This window comes from Taudactylus pleione, unplaced genomic scaffold, assembly GCF_031769625.1.
Source record: "Taudactylus pleione unplaced genomic scaffold, aTauple2 ptg000886l, whole genome shotgun sequence".
Classification (NCBI taxonomy): domain Eukaryota; kingdom Metazoa; phylum Chordata; class Amphibia; order Anura; family Myobatrachidae; genus Taudactylus; species Taudactylus pleione.
Genome location: NW_028285287.1, coordinates 1,345,250 through 1,365,708, shown reverse-complemented (window position 1 = coordinate 1,365,708; position 20,459 = coordinate 1,345,250). Strand labels below are relative to the sequence as shown.

Here is a 20,459-nt window from a genome sequence, read left to right as displayed (position 1 = left end):
CATTTTTTAGACTGACCTGGGTGGTTATAGAGGGGGAGCAGCTAGCTACCAGTAGTTTTTTATTTAAAGGTGCCAGCTCCCGGTTAACACACTTCTATACCCCATTGTACTGAGGCTCCAGTGTCCCCTGGTGGATGAAGGAGAAACATGGTTTCCTATACACCACTGCCTTGCTTGGACGGCACGGACACGCTGCGGCAGCAGTCCTGTTCAGTGGATACTCCCAGCTGTTACACAGCGACCGTGCCGTGTGAAAGGACCCACCAGGTTTCTTGTTTAATTACATTTTACAACCAGCAACGTCTGTTTTCTGCCGGCTTGCCAAAACCGGCAGGTGTGAAAAAGCCCATAGGGTGCCTTGAGGACAGAGTTTGGGAAACACTGTAATAGTGGAAAATTGCAATCCTCCATTTAGGAAATGCAAACACCACCTTCCTTGTATAAAACAAAGATAGGGATAACAAGATCACGCTGAATCACCTAAAGCGGCACTGCACCAAGCTGCAAGAATTTACAACCCCAGGAACCCTCCTGTTTAACGGCATTGATATCCACTTTCAGACACGGTAATTTCCAACACCTACTACCTGCAGGTTAGGCAGCCTTTATTTCTACCAGTGACTCCTAACATCGGGACTACGTACCACACCTACATTCCAGCAATTCATTTTATTATATATTCATTTTTTCATTTTCATATTTATGCAATTTGTAGCATTTTATGGTGTATTGTGCTTTTGAAATTAGGGTGTATATTATGTGAATACATTTTATAACTTTTTTCATATAATCACATGCAGTGGTTTAATATAAACACTATATACATAGTGCTGTTTCCACCCCTCTTTTCTGTTGTCACATTTCAATCAGATGACCTGGGATTTCTAAACAGCAGCAGTATATTGTGTGCATATTTTATTTATAACATTGTATTGTATGAGACAGGGGTTTATTAATTGACTACATACTGCAGAACACTGAAATTGGAGCAGAAAGCGCAGTCTCTCTTTTGTGTATATTCTGTGAGGGGAGAGGGCTGTGCTCGTGAGAGCTTACAATCTAAATGGAAGTGGGAGACAGACAGGGGTGGCACAGATGGGAGAGACAGAGAGAAATGAGTGGTGGGATAGGAGGACAGCCGCAATGCTTTGAGATAAAGAAGTGGGTCTTGAGAGCCTGTTTGAAATTTTGTAGAAAGGTGGAGAGTCTGAAAGGGAGGGGGAAGAGCTCCAGTGGCGGAGGCCAGCATGGGCGGGAGTGTGAGGAAGTATTCAGTTGGGAGTAGTGGCAGCATTCATTTACTGAACAGTGTGAGATAGATAGATAGATATATATATATAATAAAGAACAATGTTATGTTTACAGTTAACTAAAAATCTAAACTGATGTGCACAAGCCACAGCATTACTTTGCTGACAAAATATTCCGTTTTATTAAAGCTATTTACCTGCAATTCTGTCCTTCAAACATTTGAGAATAACAGGCTGCCTTTTGCTATCACATTACATCAGAACGACTAACATTTTTTTTATCATAAACAATTGTGAGCCCATGGAACTATTTCCATTAATACTTTTCCCCATTGCAGCTGATCCGTAAGCTGGGTACACATTATAAAGTTTTGCCCAGTGCTAACAACTAGACTGATTCAGGCCGACCAAAAACAACCCCAAAAACGGCCGACACACTACCCAACAATCATTTAGTTCCAAACAATCATTTTGATTCCAAATAGATTTGCCGGTATACTGTAGTGTATCTGTACATACTGTCAGATAATTGTGGTTTCAGCCTGAAAAATACAAATTAATTATAATAATGTGCTGGACTAAATGGACATTACAGGAAAAGGAAGCAAAGGCTCGCCATTACGGTATTCTGTAAATGCGGTTCTCAAGGCACCTGAACAGTTCAGGTTTTAGAGATATCCATGGTTGAGCACAGGTGGTTAAATCAAATTGACTGGAGGTACTAATAAGTCACCTGTGCTCAACCATGGATCTCTCTAAAACCTGAACTGTTGGGGAGCCTTGGAGACTGCATTTGGGAACCTCTGGTGTAGACGCTAGTTATATACTCTGATGCTGCACTTTACTATTGATCTAGCCTGGTTATTTTACCTGCATCAGGGGTTTACCACATGCCACTCTTTATTTGCCATGGAACTACACATGCCAGCATGCCCTGTCATGGTACAGGTCGCATGCTGAACTGTGTAGTTCCACGGCAGATAGGGTTCCTCAAAGTACCATCCCCTGCGCTACTGACAATGTTAGTTCAACTGCTGACGAGCCAAGGGAGGTCATATCATAGCAGATTTAAATACAAACGCACACAAGAGTGATGTGTGTACAATAAACTATTGGTTGACATCGGATCAAGGTCCATACACACTGCACTTTAACGATACCAAAACAACAGGATAAACATGGCGTGTGCAGCACACGCAATATCGGGAGCCAAACAAACAGGTTTTAGTCCGATCGTCGGGTCCTGGTGCAACGTATACAGTACACAAATATAGTCTCCGACAGATATAGCACGTCAGGCTGAGAATCGCAGTGTGTTCCCAGCTTTACTAGGGAGCAAAGCAAAAAAAAAAAGAAAGTGACTTTGCATCTTGGCAAACCACGATGCACTGCCAGTGGGACAGATGTGAGATGTGCAGAGAAATGAACATATGAGAGGGGCTTGTCCAAACTCAAACTTAAACTGGAACGCAGGAAGAAAGCTGCCCGGTATATGTGGCTACAAACAAAAATAAATGATTTGCACCAATCGCAGTGCAACATGGTCTATTCCAAGTGAACAGTTACTTGCCTTTATACAACTCAGAATCAGCCCATTTGTGTCACCATGCTTTCCTTATGATGGTAAGGCATTTAAGTATATTGGACAACAGGGATCAAAGAGTGTAGAAGTTACCAGCTAGAAGATTATTGGTTGCTATAGGTAAATTCTCCACTGTCACTTACTCTCTGTGCACAGTAGCTACTGACAGTAGTACCCCTCAATCACATTATGCCACGGTAGTGTCTAGATGCCCTTCATGGAGAGGACCCTGACTTCATTTACTGTCCAACTTCATTTTCTACCATCCATGTCAACACAGAGGGGGAATAAAAACCTGAGCATGACGAGCAAAGCGAGCCCGCCGCGAGGGGACAAATTTGTTTGTTTGGTGGCCTTTAAGGGCATGGAACTGCACTTCCACCCTCACTCCGCGTCACTTCCAGGTCCTAACAATGAAGGGGAAATAAGCTCTATCATTGTGCCCCTCATTTACATTTAGACTAATAGTCATTCTAGCAGCCTATACCTGTCACAGCCCATGCAGTTCCTGTTTCTTGCCTGCGGTGTCGCTCTCTGCTCTTCTGCTTCAAGCACACTCAGCTGATACAACAAACTGCTGAGATACAGGCCAGAGTGTGCTAGAAGCACCATAGCAGAAAGCGACAGAAAAGTGGAACTGCACGGGTTGTCACAGCTGCAGGGTGCTAGAATGAACACCTGCATGGAGAATGCACTTCAACCTAGGCCAAATACAGAAATTGCAGCATGCCGCAATTTGTAGTTTGCAATGTCATACCCCCAATGTGCCTACATTCCTAGACTGAACACTAGTGACGCTGGCGCCAAGCAATAGAGGCTGTTATAAGTGGCAATCTCAGCCAATAAGAATCAGACTTATTTTTATTGGATATTGCTGTCACATGTGACAGCTGACAGAATCAGACATGGCTTCAGCACAGCAACCAAAGAGAAGCAGCCTTTTTCTTATTAGCTGCTGCACGCCACCGCAGTGTATTAGTTTGCGAACCAGTTTACAGTTTCTGCAAGTTAGGGATGGACATTGGAAGCTCACCATCAAATGATGGCTGGGCTTCTGCCATCGAAACTTTCGATGTGATGGTATCTAACCATCGCATCAAAAGAATTTGCTGGAAAAAAAATATAATTAGAGCATGCGCAATAGTACCCTGCAGCCGTACCCAATGTTAAACAGCTAATTCAGCTGTATTGTAACAATGGTTGGCTATCGCTTCCACACCATTCGATGGTGGTTACTATCAGTAAGCCACCATCGAAAGGTGAAAACACTACCATCAAAAAAGAAAACATCAATAGTAGTGAAACTTCAGAATCGAATGTCAATCCCTACTGCAAGTTGAATTGCCCTGCCATTGGACCTAGACATGGAGGTTTTCTATTTATTTATTTTTCCACGATCTACGTTGGTTTTTTCAGGCTCTCGCAAAATGTCTGTTGTTCTGACAAACATTTCATCTGACAATGTATACCCATCATTACAGTAATCCAGGCCTTTGAGTGCTCACCAGGCACTAACCAAAATTGCCTGATGGATAATCAGACTCTGCCTCAGAAAGGTCATGTCTTTGTGTTATACAAGAGAGCGGATACGCACACCAAAAACCATATATGAAGCATGGAAGCCATTGTGCACATTACCAGGTCGGTTATATACAGACACACATGATATTCATCACACAAAAAAAATATGTCTATAAAAAACACAAACCAAAAGCTAGTAATTTTGTTGCTTTAGAGTAGGCAAATATACCAATGTAATATCCAAGATTACATAGGTATGATACATGACCTCAAACATATGCGCAGCACAGAATAAGGCAATGTGTTCGGTAACATGTTGACTTCATTGTATGTGGAACTACAAGTCCTAACAGCAGGTCATGCAAAACCTTGCAGTTAAGCCCTAAACTGCTGTCACCATGGGTTAGTGCCGCGGACCAACCTGCTCTCCTCCCAGCCAGGGCTCGGGCAGCCCCCACCCGGACGCTCCTGAGCACCGCACACCACATGCTGGCCGGCGGCTTGCACTTCCGAGCCTGTTTATTACCAAGCTGTACTATATCGGCCACATCTTAGGCAGCATGCATGATGTCTCGCTGATGACCTCAACTCAGCGACACAACGTCGCAAAAAAAAAACAAACCCTAACGCCGCCATGTTTAGTTCTGGCAAAACAGACGCTTAAAGATGTTTGTTCTGCATTTGCTATATACTGATCACTGATGAGATCGTTTAAAAACGTGTTTTTATGAAAGTTTGTTAATCTGTACTAAAAAGTGATTTTTTTTTTTTTCTCTCTCCTGTCTCTATGTTAGTTATTAGGCGTAGCATATTATATGACGTATTTGATTAGTGTTCAAGCAGATCTGAGACAGGGTTCTCTACTTCTCAGGGCCTGGCTCAGCAAGGATCGCAACTGCGATTACACACACAATCGGCCGATTGTTTCGTTCTGCGCATGTGTATGCATCGCAGTGCGCACGCGCAAACACTCCACTGCGATTGGGACTACGATCACGTGCACTACACAGACCCATCGCAGAGTGATGGGGGGGTCGGCGAAATGCAGGCGTGCCAGGGCGTTTTAATGTTGAATGGGCGTGCATAAATTATCCACTGCGATGCCATACGCAGCCTGAGTACTCCCAGCTTGCGATGACATACCTCCCAACATTTGATGAAGGCTGATCGGGACATCTGCACGCCGAAGGCGCGCGCGCTCCCGAAAAGGGGGCGTGGCCTACCCCTAAAAGGGGTATGGCCTAGCGGCACACCCCGTTTCCATCGCTAAGGGGCATGCCCAGCATCTCCGAGATGCTGGGCTGCCCCCGGGCTTCCTCCCGCGCTTGCACACAGCATCTATTCTCGCACTGGATACATGCTGCTCTGCATAGCAGAGCAGCGGTGTATGCTTCCCTCAACTTCCCCCCCACCGCGGAACACTGGGACAGTCCCAAAAAACGTGACTGTCCCGCTGAATGCGGGACAGTTGGGAGGTATGCAATGAGGTTAGCAATTCCTGAGTAAGGTCAGAGCTAGTGCAAGTGTGCGTGAGGCTGTGATGGTTCTCGATGTTACCGATGGTTTCGCAGTCTTGCTAAGTATTACGGATGTGTGTATGGTAAGGTGGGTGTCCTTATGTGTGCTGCGACGGCATATCATCGCCACATCCCCATCAGGCCCCCCATCAGGCCTTTCTTCATTTTGCGTTCCTAGAGTCGCATTTTCAATTCCAGGCCCTACCTTTCGGACTTTCGTCAGCATGTTTATTATACATGTCCATGTCCTGCTTTGTATTGTAAGTCACTGTTTACTTATTTGTTCATGTACTTTGTAAGGTGCTGCGGAACACTTGTGGCGCCATATAAATAAATGATAATAATAATAATCTGTGGAGCGGGAAACCGGGAACCTGGAATAAAGCAAAATGGCCAAAGATTAATTGGATGATGATTTGCAGATAGGGTATTTTTAGTGGATAGTAGATTTATGTCTGGTATTAGCATTTTCTTTCTGGATGCAATAGGGAGTATTTAAACCTGCTCCCATAATTTTAAAACTTTAATTCCTTTGGGTCTTAATAAAGACTTCAAAGTAAAGTGGTTTATATGAGGAGTTTTTATATGAATGATTCAATATATGGTTTTAATCTTTGATTTTATTATATTTTAGACACTTCGTTTTATTACTTTTAATGTTAAATATGAAGACCACAATGGTCCACAACAAAATGGCCACCACAAGTGTAGCCCTGAGTACTACATATTATCTAATGGACAGAAAACCAGTTTCCCAGAAGTCGGCCGGTGATGCGCATTAACACCGCAGATCAAAGAAGTTATCATCACTGGGCACTTCATAACCAACTTCCGACAGCGTCGGAAGTTTACGATTGTGCATAGACGCCCCACTCCAGAGTAATAAAAGGAAAGTTATATCATCTGTGGAGCGGGAACCTGGAAAAAAAAGCGAAACGGCCAAAGATGGATTGGATGATTTGCACATAGGGTATTTTTAGTGGATAATAGATTTATGTCTGGTATTAGGATTGTCTTTCTGGATGCAATAGGGAGTATTGAAACCTGCTCCTTACATTTTCTCAATATGCCTTGACAAAGATACACACCAAAAGGTGTCAAAACACGTTGGCTTGGAGAGACTGACCTGAAGGGAATCGTGGAACTTCACCAGAGAAATTGGGAGTACACCTGGGACGCCGGGAGGATTTTCCTTTTTCTGCTTTATTTGTCTACTAATTACATCTGGTAGACATATACATTTGGTGAGAGGCCATCCTTTTCCCATTTTTATACTATTATTCTTATGTCAAATTGTTAATAAATACAATATTACACTACGGAAGCATTTCTCTAAAATGTTTTCCTATATATCGGATGGATGTATAGAATGGAGAAATAAGAGAAAGAATCTCTTTGGATTAAAACAGAACCCGCTCACATATATGCCTGTTTGTCTACAATAACTGTAGCCCTTCACATATGGTAGGCGAGCCATTCACACATGTCCAATAGGATATTATGAATAGTCATTACTGTATTATGCTATGAAAACTGTTTTCTCTTCTATTTGAGTGATTACATTGATTGAGACCCATAATTTGGTTATCCTGGAGGAATTCTATCACTTTAGCACTGAGACTGAATTGGTGATATTATTTATGTTGTTCATGTTTTTTGGGGTGTAAGGGTGACACCACAACACCAAAGGGTCTGTTTGGCAGCTTTAGGTATAGCGCACTTATCCTATACACATCATTGTCATTTATTGCCATGATATCTATGTCAGGAATGCCCCACTTGTCCACCAGTTGAAATACCTCCTGGTGAAGAGATCATTCCCCCGGATGTACATCGTGACGGCTGAGGAAGTTCACCTGCCAGTAGAGTACTCCCGGAATGAACACCGCCGAGATGGCTGGGAAATTGCTCTCCACCCAAGTCAGAATGCGAGACACCTCTTTTAGGGCCACCGGACTTGAGTTCCTCCTTGACGGTTTATGTAAGCCACTGTGGTCGCGTTGTCTGACTGAATTAGTATGGGTTTTCCGTGCAGAATGAGTCTTACATGATGCAGCACTCTGAACACTGCCCGAAGCTCCAATATGTCGATCGGCAGGGCAGATTGCGCTGATGCAGGTAGGCATCCTGAATATCCAGAGACACCATAAACTCCTAAGGGTCCATAGCTAGAATAACAGAACGCAGGGTCTCCATCTGGAACCGAGGGACCCTTAGAAACTTGTTCAGGGACTTGAGGTTGAGTATAGCTCTGCATGACCAGTTTGGCTTTTGAACCCGAAAAAGGTTGGAGTAATAATCGCCGACTGCTAAGCGTTTTTCCGTTAGCGTGCACAACGGGTTGAAGTGAGTGGATGCATCTTATTTAATTCGTCCATCGGTCGAAATCTCTAGCGAAAGTAGCAAAGCATTGTCCCAGGTGGGTGCTAAGCAGTCGCTAGGGATTGTCGAGGCAGAGCTGCTTATGAATGGGCAGATTGGATCGGCAAGGTACATAATGAATCAGAAATATGGCGCGTACACTGCTGCATACTGTGACATATGGGTCAAAATAACCAAAGGATGTGTGAAAGCCTTCCCTAAAATTGGCAGTTTCGATTTGGAGGCACTGAATACTGTTAGAGATAACATATGTTTAGTCAAATCTCTAAAGAAAAAAGTATAATGATTTTTTAAAGTTATGGCAGCACGAGGGGAACACGTGGCACGGTGGTGTATGTCAGTCGTAAAACAGCGTACTCATGCCACAAAGCAAGACGCCGATCAGTAGCATACCCACGCTGCAAGGTAGCATCACGGTGCATATAGATAGCGCATTGCGCACCCCCGCCGCCTTATGCGGCCACAGGTAGAAGTACAGCCAATACCAAAAAAAAAAAATTTAACAAGTAACTTATATCCTTTTTTAAGGCATTTTTTTTAAGGTAATGTTCCTGAAGAAGACAATGAACCCACTGTAAATTTAGCCATTGCCTGTGCTATTAACATGCAAGAAGTACCACGCAGGTAAGGAAGGGGAGTGGTCCCCCCAGCAAGGGCAGCAGCTGAAATTGGTGAGATGAGTGTAAAAAGTAATCGTAAACACTTTAGATATTTAAGTAATTTTAAATGTGTGCAAGCCTTAGTCATTGTACATTGTGGAAAGATTAGGTGTCCTTGTTTACAGTAAATATTGAGATTGGGATATAGGCTTTTCTTTGGTCTACCTGGCGGGTAAGACAATAGATTCATTTGATCAAGTCACACTTGGTAAAATAGATCTCTTTATAATGTCTGGGCTGCATTGCCATGAGGCCCCACCATCCCATTCAAAACAACACAAATCACCCAACACACACATGCACAAATAATTATTTTCTCTGATAGATTGTGGAGAGCAATCTATCTCTAGACCAGTAGTCCGGCTGGAAGTGCAGGTGAATAATTAATGGTCCCTTAAAATATACATACAGTATATCATATATCACCACATACACACATGGGTGTACACTTTACACACATATAATCACGGTATATCCTTCCATTTCACCCTGCAGCATATCTGTAGTGAAACGCGTGCATTAAGGTAACATAATACCCTTTGGCACATGAGAGAATTCATAATTAATCACAACAAACCCAAAAATGAATATTTTTTTTCCTTATATTAATTCTTTATATATATTTGAAGCAAATGAATGTAAAATTAGAACTTCATTTAGTGATGGTAAAAGTATTTTTCCTATTGCAGGTGTTTTCCAATGTGTTGTGTTCTGAGAATGTCACAAACCTTACAATTGGCAAATTTTATGATATTTGTTATGTATAATCATGATTTATACAGGAGCTAGAATTCAGCACAAATATGAATCGTGATTTGCACTTATTACTCTCCGTTGTTCTCAAATGTGTGGTTGTGCACAAAGGGTGGGGTTTACACATGATCTCAGAAAACAGGGATCCGTGTACTGAACCCACACATGGCTGCAATACATAACTTTTGAGGTATTTGTTCTGTAACATGATCTTGGATTCCTGTGTAGAGTTTGTATGTACTTCCCTGTGTGCAGTTTGTATGTACATCTGAAAAATCCTTGCAATATAGCAGTTTATAGATTTACTTTGGGTTAAGAAATTAAATTCTTGTGACGGATATATATGTAATACCGTTGTGAAGCTTAGAATCAGGTGATGTATTGCTAAGCAGGGTGTGATTAAACTGGATCATATAGCAGTATTTGCAATGAGTCCTGTAATAATCATTATATATGTATTAGTAAGCAGAGTGGTTGGAAAAGACAGAATCGTAAGTCGGCGAATTCTGTAATAAAGGTAAACCTGTGGTAAAATGTGGTAAGTATATATGACTGCAGGAAATATGATTTTCTTAGACAGCGATATACGTTACATTATAGATAAAGAACAATGTGATATGTGTTACACTCAGAATGTTGGACATGGGATATTCCTTAGAAGTACAGATATCATATGAAAAGCAGAAATAAGGGAATCTAGATTTGTCATCACTGTAGTAAATAGACGTCCATATGGTATTGTATACAAATAAACTATAATTATTAAATGTGTGTCCCGGAGGAAAGGATTCAAAATCCCCCTAGTGGTAGAAAGTATCGCAACCCCTGACCAAGTGTTCATAAGAAATAGTTTTTAGAGATCCCAAGTGATTGTTAGTAACAGGCACAAACGTGATTTTTTTTGTGCTTATAAATCCCTGTAAAATCTAGATAAATTGTGATGTAGGTATTATGGATAACCCAATGGTGGAGGTTTAATTCACCAGAACAAAGGGACTGACAGATCGTAAAAATATGCATATGATTATACTGTTTGAAATTGTTGCAGTGACAATAACTCAGCAGAATGTAAATTTTTTCTCAAAAACACCTGTTGTAATTTTGCTGTTTTACCTCTTGTGGACAATAGGTACACTCACAGGTCCTAGGAGGAGTAGTAGGTAAGGGAAATTCACATCCATTTCCCAGGAGAGGTGGTAATGCATGGAATTACTAAGGGTTTTCAATAAAAAAATAAATTTAAGGTTGTTTTAAAATGGTCATATTTAAACAGGTTCCATAGGATGAGTTTCTGTTATTATTAAATGAATTGGGTATATCTATTAACAGTTTTGTATGTTTAGAATAGATAAGAATTAGTTACATATTGACATGCCTGTATTGTGTATACTAACATTTCTTTCTATTCTCGCAGAACATAGGAATGCGGGATAAAGTAGATCGATTCGCCCAAGGCTTCTCTGATTCTCAACAATTAATACACAGATTACTGTCAGGAGAAAAGGGGGGGGGTGTTACATGGGTATTTGAAGGTTGAAAATTTTAGAATTTCCCAGATTAGGGATATTTTTTTTCTTTCTTTCTTTCTTTCTAGGGATATTTCTTTTCTCACCAAAATGTTGTTTAACAGATCCTTGGGAAGGCCCTTGCCAGGGGTTGATGACCAATGCCACATCGTTGAAGGTAGCAGAAAGAGATACCTGGGTCAATTCCACTCACTGCAGAAAGGTCAACCACCCGGAGGAGAGACAAGGCGGAGTTGAGACAGATAGCGTGGACCTGTCTATTGCGAGCCTGTTCCGGGAGAGCTAGAGATTGCAGTGAAACACCTGAGCCAGAGGCATATGCAGACCACTATTCCAGCAATGGAGTGGCGGGTTGTTTGTGGCAGGCCGAGAGAAGCAGAGTAGGTCTCAGCCTGCCACCCTCAGAGAAGGCACCAAGCAGCGGGGGAAGGGCCTCCTGCACTCGACAGGGAAGGCACTCTCCCTGGCAGGCGTTAACCCCAGAGATGCTGGAGCATGTCCGGAACTCCAGTTATGCTGCCGTCCCCAGCCCTGGGGACCATGGACTGTGATTCAGCGGGTGCCTGCAGCAGACGCCCGCTGACTTACCTTGATCCCCCCCGTGCATCTGGCCACAGTCCCAGAGCCCCTGGGGGATCCACTAGCTGGAACCCCGAAGAGCCCGCCGAGTTCCCCGGATCCATATCGGTGGTCGGCACTGGCGGGGGTATCAGAGTGGTAGCACAGACATCCTCTAGACTGTCCGTGCTACAGCTCTTGAAGATCTTCAGGGGCTGTGAAAAACACAGCCCCCCGTGCGGTGACCAGACTCCGACCGGGCACCTACTGAAACTGAGGTTCCTTGGCCTGGGGGTGGGGTATAGGAGAGGGGGCCCGGTACATCCTGGGATGAAGAATTTAACTGTGCGGTACCCATGGACGAAGCCCAACCTATACCCCAAGGTATCCCTATGGATCCCTAAGGACCCTGGAGTAGAAATGAAACTTAAGCAGCATTATTTTATTTAAACATTAAAAATGATCAAAAACACAGCTTGGGTTACATATAAAATAGGTTTACACATTAGATGAATATATTAAAAAAAATGCTTTGAGGACTTGCTCTTGCGGTTATGTGTTGTATTTGTTTCCCTGTACAGAAACCAGCAAAAGTCACCCATCATATCAAGTCATATGCCATTTCACACACAAGACTGTTTATGTCAGTACAGAAGCAAACATCATTTTCCTTTCTGTAGACTTGAGATAAATTCAAGTGTCAATCACAGAACTGTGAAATCGTGCCTGGCTGAAGATTCCATTGCTGTAATCTCGATCCCAGTACTTTTGCCTTCTCCTTAGGTAAAGACAGGTCTCTTACGAGGTAATTTAAATCAGCTTGACTTAGTAAGTGAGGCTTTCTTTCTTCAATATAGGGTTCATAAACATCCTGTCCACCATCATCAATATCTTCTATTCAACAGTAGCAGTAGAATTGTCATTACTTTCCACTTCAGCTTGTGGCCTCTATGCGCCGTCCCAAATCGGAGGCTCACTAGTTTGTCGACACCATAGGTCCTTATGTGCCGACTGGCCACACTGTGTAAAATGGTATGATAGGGAGCTGGGTCACTTCAAAAAGGTTCTGCCTTTGCTACTACCAAGGGGTCTACTCCCACAGGTCCCCAATGTATTTAGCTCAAAATAGATAAGAATAGGTAGTGTTAATTGGCGCTTCTTTTTTGGGATTGATGATTGGTATGTGGTTAATGTGAAAGGAAAACATACATGCAATAAATAAAATAAAAACCATACATCCCTTATAGAGGTGGGGATTCCATATCTTTTTAAAAAATGTATTAACTTCGTCTTAGTTTCACTCAGGTTGATGGGTATGTAAATGAAAAATGGGGATAGAAAAGGTACAATGTGTAGTAGGTTCCTTTTTTAAGGTCATACAAGTTTATAGCAATACTGGTCCGTTATAATAACCATTCTTTAGTATGTTCCATATATAATCAATATATGAATAAATGACTCAAATCTTTCTGTAGTGCATCTTTTATAATCCGTTTACTTGTATAATATGGTGGCGTACCATAACTCACTGAGAAAAGGTGGCTATAAGGCTTATAAAGGTATCTTTTAACGGCGTATTACAACTCACTGGAAAATGATGGATGTAACACATATAAAGGTATCTTTAGGTAAACAAGAAGTGATGTTGCCCATAGCAACCAATCAAATTCTACTCATTTATCTAGCACCTTCTAGAAGATAATACCTGGAATTTGATTGGTTGCTATGGGCAACATCACTTCTTAATAGAACTCCCATCTTAGTAAATTTACCCCCTTGTCTCTTCCTCAGAGTGCATGAAAAAGTCATAGCCATCCTTGTACCTCTTAGCCATTGCATCAGCCCTGTGTTACACACAGTACAGCAAATGTGAGGTGCCCACCATTTGTCTTGATTTCCAACTTTCACACAAAAGTTATGGTGGTAGTAGCCAGGTTTTTAAGTTGATCGTATGGTGTAAATCGTCCACAGATATTACAAAAGTTGTATGGATGATTGACATACATTTTTCTCCATGGTGATCTGAAAAAAAACCCATGACGAATGAATATCAGGATAAAGAAATCACAAGTAATCAGTCACTGTAATAGCTATTGTATAATGTTTAAAATCTAAGACAGTAGGATGCCAAAACTTTAGTTCCTGATGCGATAGGCCAATTTGGAGTTCAGATTCGGAATCAGCACACAGAGATAAGTCAAGAGCATCTGGATTTCCCTTAGTAGTTGACAATAACTTTTTGTTTTGTCTAGTGTAGTCTGCTTAGTAGCAGGCTGGCCCCATCAGTGATCATCATAAAGGATCAGCAGGGAATCCATGCCGAAGAGATAAAGGCCCTCATTCAGAGTCGATCGCTAGATACAAGCGGTCGCTCTGAATGAGGGCGGCCTCCTGGTCGCTAGCTAAGCTGTGGGTTACCACCCAGAAGTGGCTCCAGGCAAGGGCAAGCCGGTCCGACGCCCAGAGCGCTATTGTTTCCGGAGGGCGCAGGAAACGCCCACCTCCTTCCCAGTGCTATAGGACATATTTAAGCTCAGGGGGGGGAGGGAGCGGAGGAGGGAAGGGACGGCAACACAGGATGGTGCTAGGCGCAGCACAGCCTAGCGCCGGCCATGTTACCACCCACAGCTCTAGGGAGCGACCAGGTTGATGGTCGCGATGGTCAGGACCATCACGACCATCGGGGCTTGCGACGAGACCCTAAGGTTGGGTCCCGGCAAGTGCAAGCCCCAGGGAGCTTCCTGCTCTGATCGAGCAGGAAGCTCCCCACTGACATCATTGCTGTCAGTGGGGTCACCCCCAAATGGCAAGCGTTCCGTCGGGACCGCCTCTGTTTGGCCGGCCACCCCCCCTGCCCGCCTCCCAAATGGGACGAGCTGTCAATTACCATCGACAGCTCTCCCCCTTTGGTGCGAGACCCGTAGCGACGGAGCGCTCGTCGCTAGCCGGGTCGCGCGCATGCGCACGTTGGAGCCGGCTCCGACGTGCACATGCCCAGTGGGCAAACAGAGTCGGTTGCGAGCGCTCAGTGCTTGCGACCGGGTCTGAATGAGACCCAAAGTTCTGTCCATTTACAAACTAAGAGCTCGGACCACATCAAAGATAACCAAACCTTACTGGTCTCGGAAAGAAAGTGAAGGAGGAAACACTGTAAAAAACAATCTCCTGGTTTAAATGGAAACAACCTTCCATTGAAATGAAGAAATGGTATGTAAAATCACCCTGACCTCATAAAATATATGAGAAAAGGTGACTCCTGTCAAGCCGACATAATGGTCATGAGAAAAGCCAACTTCCAAATAACAAGTTCAACCGAATCCAATGGCTCAAATTGAGCCCGCTGAAGAGAGGACCAAATTAAGATCCCACGGAGCTACAGGTGGAATAAAAGGTGGTTGAACCCGTAAGAATGAATGCAAAAAGGTCCAAAGCAGTTAAATAAGGGCCAAACGTCTCTGGAAATAAATCAAGAGTGCAGAGATTTGAGCCTTTAAGGAGTGCAGGCATAGACCAGCCTTCAAACCCTCATGAAGAAAGGCCAAGAAGCGAGATAAATTAAAACCCGACGTATGAAATCCGTGCTTCTCACACCACAAGATGTATATCTATTAGCCAACAGAACAAGCCCAACTCCTAAGGGGACTTAAAAAAAAGCACTGCCTTCTGGGGGTTGCAGAGTGGAGGAGCTTCTGTTTAAAGTGTCCCCCAGAGTGGATGAAGGAGAAATAATGTCAGTTTATTTTTTTGCAGAAGCTCTTTGGAAAACATTGTAGGAGACAATAGAAGATTAATAAGATTTCATTGCAGCAGTCTTGACGAAATGTATGAAAATATTATTAGTAAAAACAGGTGGTTCAATCAAGTTCAGTGAGAGCTACATGCTGAATACTATTTCCAGGACTTTCCACTTCCTATTTCTTGGTGTGGTCACATAGCTGACACATTTAGCCAGAACTATTTTAATGTGAATGGAGTTACCCCAAGAAAAAAATTGTACTGTGTACAATTCACATGGTTCCTCAAATTATTGTCTAAAAAAATGGTTACATATTACTGGGAGTGTTTCTCCCCGCAACTCTCCACTCACGATCAGTAGACCGCGTACGCACAGTAGTGCACCCGGCTCCTGAAGGAGACGTGGAACCAAATGTAATGGGGTGAGAGGTTAGAAAATGTGAGTTTAGCAGTAACCTCTCACATTGGTCGAGTTTTATCTTCAAAATGGGAAAACATCTGGATTAGAGTTTAAATAGTGAGTGGTTTTAGTCTAAAACATGCAAGTTTGTATGTTCTCAGAATCTATTACATTAGCCAAGTTTAAAAAGTGTGAAAGTTTACTGCTAAACTCACATTTTCTAAACTCTCATCCTATTACATTTGGCCAGTGATCACTTCTCATCTAACACACTGCAGGAGCAGGCTCCGATTTGTTCCTACTGGTTGATTTTTAACAAATTTGGGGAACCTTAAATTCTTATTGCCCCAATAAGTAATAAATATGCCCCTAAGTGAGACAGTGAAGTCTTGGGGGATGGGGGGACCTCAAGTTCAAAACTGGAGTCAAGCATGATAGGCAGTGACCGGCGTGAAAAGTGAGGCAGTGGTCGTAAGAGGAGCAGACAGTGGGAGGGAGTGTGAACATATATGTGATTGCAGATATTGGGAAGGTAGGAGTGGTTTAAGACTGTAAGAGAGGGTTAGAGCTTTATGCTGAGTATTGAGCGAATTAAAATGTTGACAGATGAGGGAGGAAAATGTGATAAGCAGCAGCGTTAAGAACAGATTGTGCGGTGAGGAGGGAGAGAAGGGCAGAAAGTAAAAAATTACAGTAATCTAAGTAGGAATAATGAGAGCATGAATGAAAGCTTTGGTGGCATCAGGGTTAAGAATGGGACAGATTCTGGAGATAATCTGTAGGCACAAGCGACAAGACAGAGATGGCTTGAATGTGGGGGGGTGAATAAGACAATAGTCGAGTATGGCACAAAGTAAGCAGACTTGGGGGACAGGAGAGTGTGAGGCCTGGAAGTGGGAAAAAAACCCAATAAGTAAAATTTTAGCCATGTTACGTTTCCTGGAATTTCTGTGATATCTAGGAGATAGCAGACAGGCAGTTGGAGACATGAGAGCAGTCAGGAATAGGGATGTAGAATTAAGTTTTATCAGTGCCAGATAACACTGAAGGCCGAAGGGGTTGATGAGATTTCCAACAGAGGTGATGTAGAAAAATAGAATGCGTGATGGATGCACATTTTCAGAGCTCCACACTAACAGAGCTCCCAAAGAACCCTTTAGAGCCTTGTTCAGCTCTACTTGTGTGCAGCACCAGAAACTTTTACCCTCCTCTCATCCCAAGACTTAGCTGGAATTCCCAATGTGGAGGGACCAGACGCAACACTTCCTTAAAGTGGCAAACTCTATGGGGCAATTCAATTGTTTTATAAAGCGCCTAAACTAATGGGTGCCCGATGGAGCAATATAATTGTTGCTTCATTCGGGTGCGCATAGCCGCAGTTATACACATTTCTGCTCGTCGCCTCCTAAGGTGGCGAGCAGAAATGTGAAAAAAAACAGGAATTTGGGCGCCTAAAGCTGGACTTTAGACATGGTTAGCTGTGATACACAGCTAGACCCTGTATTTTTGAGTGCACACTCATGGCAAGGGCGCTCATACGGAGCAACAACTGCTCCAATGGGCGCCCACTGTGTTTGGAGTCCAAAAAACAATCACGTTGCATACTATTTGGTTGCAACTACATGCATCATTGTGGACTGGACCTTCGGCCTATTCTGCTCTTTCCATCCTGCACTCCACCTAACCCTTATCCTAACTTCCTAGATCCTCTGCTTCAGGGATGCTTCGTGGAGCTGATGACCACACCTTTCCTGCAGCAATAAATGTCTGGCCAGCCGCTATGCAGCCAGTCGGAAGCTTGGGGATCTTAGTTCCACATCTGGCAAGCGTGAGTCTCTATAAGGGTTGAGCGTCAATGGCCTCAGCCTTCCCTGCAGCTGTGCACTGGGCTATACCCCCAGCATCTGACAGGTTCCCAGTTAGGCTCCAACGGACTTCACTCGCTGCTCACACAGATCCTCCTACCTCTACGGATTAAATGCTTCCATCGCTGAGAACCCCACTGGTAGTGGCTGCCACCTGGCTTTCCCTGCAGCTCTCTTTTGGGCACCCAGCAACAGGCATCGGTGTGACGATCCCTCCAACTTATGGTGACCAGCAGACTCATTACTTTATCAGTATACCTCCTTGCTTCACAGCAGCAGATCCAGACTCAGCCAGAAAAATAAGTACAATACAACCTTGCAGTGCCATTGTCATTTCTGAGCTCTCTTAAAACCGTATCTGCTATATTGTCATATATTATTTTGAGACTGTATTTTATTCTATGGATCTACCTGACTGATATATATATATTGAACTATATTCCTCCTGCCATCTCATGGCCAACCTAGCAGCCCCATACCATCTCTCTGCTTCACATACGAACTGTCTGTTCACACAGCCTGGTCTACTACGAGTCTCCTTAGTCACCCTTACCAGTAAGGATATAGTTTAAAGACAATACTTCTGCAGCTACCTCTCTCACCATTATATGAGTTTTTAAACTTGGCAACACCACAAGCTGTCAGTCCTCATTGGTTCCTTATTGTAATTATGTAAAACCTACTCATCACTTTGTCTCTATCTTCATATAATTACTTCCTACGTGATGAAATGCTATATTCTGCATAATCCTTAAGGGACTCCTAGGTCTTCTATCCTACTATAGGGGAAGTCCCCATAGGAGAGGGCAGCAGGGGAGACGGTGTCAGAGGAAGATTCAGGTTTCAGTGATGGTGAGAAGATTTAGAGTGGGAAATAAAGAAGTCGTGGATAGCAGGCAGTTTATTGAGATGGATCTGGTGTTCCATAGGGCACAGAAGAATGGGAGGGGGGATATGTGGATGAGATTGGCTGGGTTGTGAGTGAGGGGGGGTGGGCTAGATCTTAAGGGGAAGGCGAGAGCTGGTGGAGAGGATTGGTATGGGACAGGGCCGTGGAGGCATAGTGGCTGACTCAGGGTGGAGGGAGTGGTGGTTGGAAGGCAAGAAATACGGATGACAAGTGTGCAAATAGGATGTGGGCAGGAGAGCACAGAAGAGGATGCAGGTATTTAGAGGCGAGGCGGTGTAATAAGGCAGAGAGGTAGTGGAAGAGAGTAGGCAAATAATGTAGGAGGGAATAAAAGTAAAATGAAGAGTAGTAAATAATGAAAAGTGAATTCAGACAGGGCAAGCAAGTGCATAAAAAGCAAAACTACATGTCCAAAACAGGGAGATCAGTGTACAGCTATGGCCAAAAGTTTTGAGAATGACACAAGTATTGGTTTTCACAAAGTTTGCGGCTTCAGTGTTTTTAGACCTTTTTGTCAGATGTTACTATGGTATACTGAAGTAAAATTACAAGCATTTCATAAGAGTCAAAGGCTTTTATTGACAATTACATTAAGTTTATGCAAAGAATCAATATTTGCAGTGTTGACCCTTCTTTTTCAAGGCCTCCGCAATTCGCCCTGGCATGCGGGTGGACAAACAAAAACCCACAAATTCTGATAAAATTTCTCTTATAAACACTTCCGCTAATTTTTGTGCTGAAGGTAGACCTCTTAAAGGAATAGAGTGAGCAGCTTTGGAGAATCTATCCACCACCACCAGAATTGTGTTGAACCCCTGGCATGAAGGCAGATCAGTCACAAAGCCCATAGAAATGTGAGTCCAAGGACTATCAGGCACTGGTAGTGGCAACAGGGAACCTGATGGAGAGTGCGGTGGAACCTTTACATCCTGATGGATCGACAGCCATCAGTACCTCCTGTGGATCAGCTCCAAGGTTTTTTTGACTCCTGCATGCCCACTGAAGCATGATGAATGTGCCCACTGAAGCAAATTAGATGAAGTTCTGGTGTTATGTTTTTCCCAGAGGAATTCTGACCCTATTGGTGACTGCTATGAAACAAGCAGGGTTTAGAATGGCCTGGTCTTCCCTTTTATTTCAGTAGAACTAAATGCTCGAGACAGGGCGTCGACTTTGATGTTCTTATTACCTGGCCGGTAAGTAATCAGTAGATTAAATCAATCGAAGAATAAAGACCATCTGGACTGACGATAATTTAGACAGTGAGCTATCCTGAGGTACGTCAAATTCTTATGATCGGTATATACTGTTACCGGAAATATAGCTCCTAACAACAAGTATTGCCATTCTTGTAGAGCCAATTTAATGGCAAGTAGTTCTTTATCACCAACAGCATGGTTCCTCTCTGATGCAGAGAACTTTCGGGAAAAGAGCCCACAGGCGTACCACTTATGTTCTTTATCTTTCTGCGACAGAACTGCCCCAACACAGTCTGTGGAAGCATCCACCTCCAAAAAAAAAAAAAAAAAAAAAAAAAAAAGAAGATTGCTCACAATTCGGTTGTGTCAGGATGGGAGCTGAAAGGAAGTGCTGTTTCAAATGAACGAAAGCTTCCTCTGCCTCAGTTGACCACACACGAGTGTCCTGACCCTTTCTGGTAAGAGCAGTGATGGGAGCAGCAATGGAAGAGTAGTTCCTGATGAACTGGTGGTAGAAGTTGCAAAAACCCAGGAAGCGTTGTATTGCTTTCAACCCAACTGGACAGGACCAATTGACAATAGCGGCAAGCTTCTCTGGGTCC

General features: G+C 43.3%; 1 protein-coding gene across 1 annotated transcript in view; it reads right to left on the bottom strand.

The window, feature by feature from the left end:
- ERAL1 (Era like 12S mitochondrial rRNA chaperone 1) overlaps positions 1-4,951 on the bottom strand; it is a 32,670-nt gene extending 27,719 nt beyond the window's left edge. Inside the window, exon 1 of the mRNA XM_088459004.1 lies at positions 4,775-4,951. Within this exon, the coding sequence (XP_088315130.1) occupies positions 4,775-4,841 (67 nt within the window). The 5' untranslated portion in view covers positions 4,842-4,951. The remainder of the gene's footprint in view (positions 1-4,774) is intronic.
- Between the last annotated feature and the right edge of the window lie 15,508 nt (positions 4,952-20,459).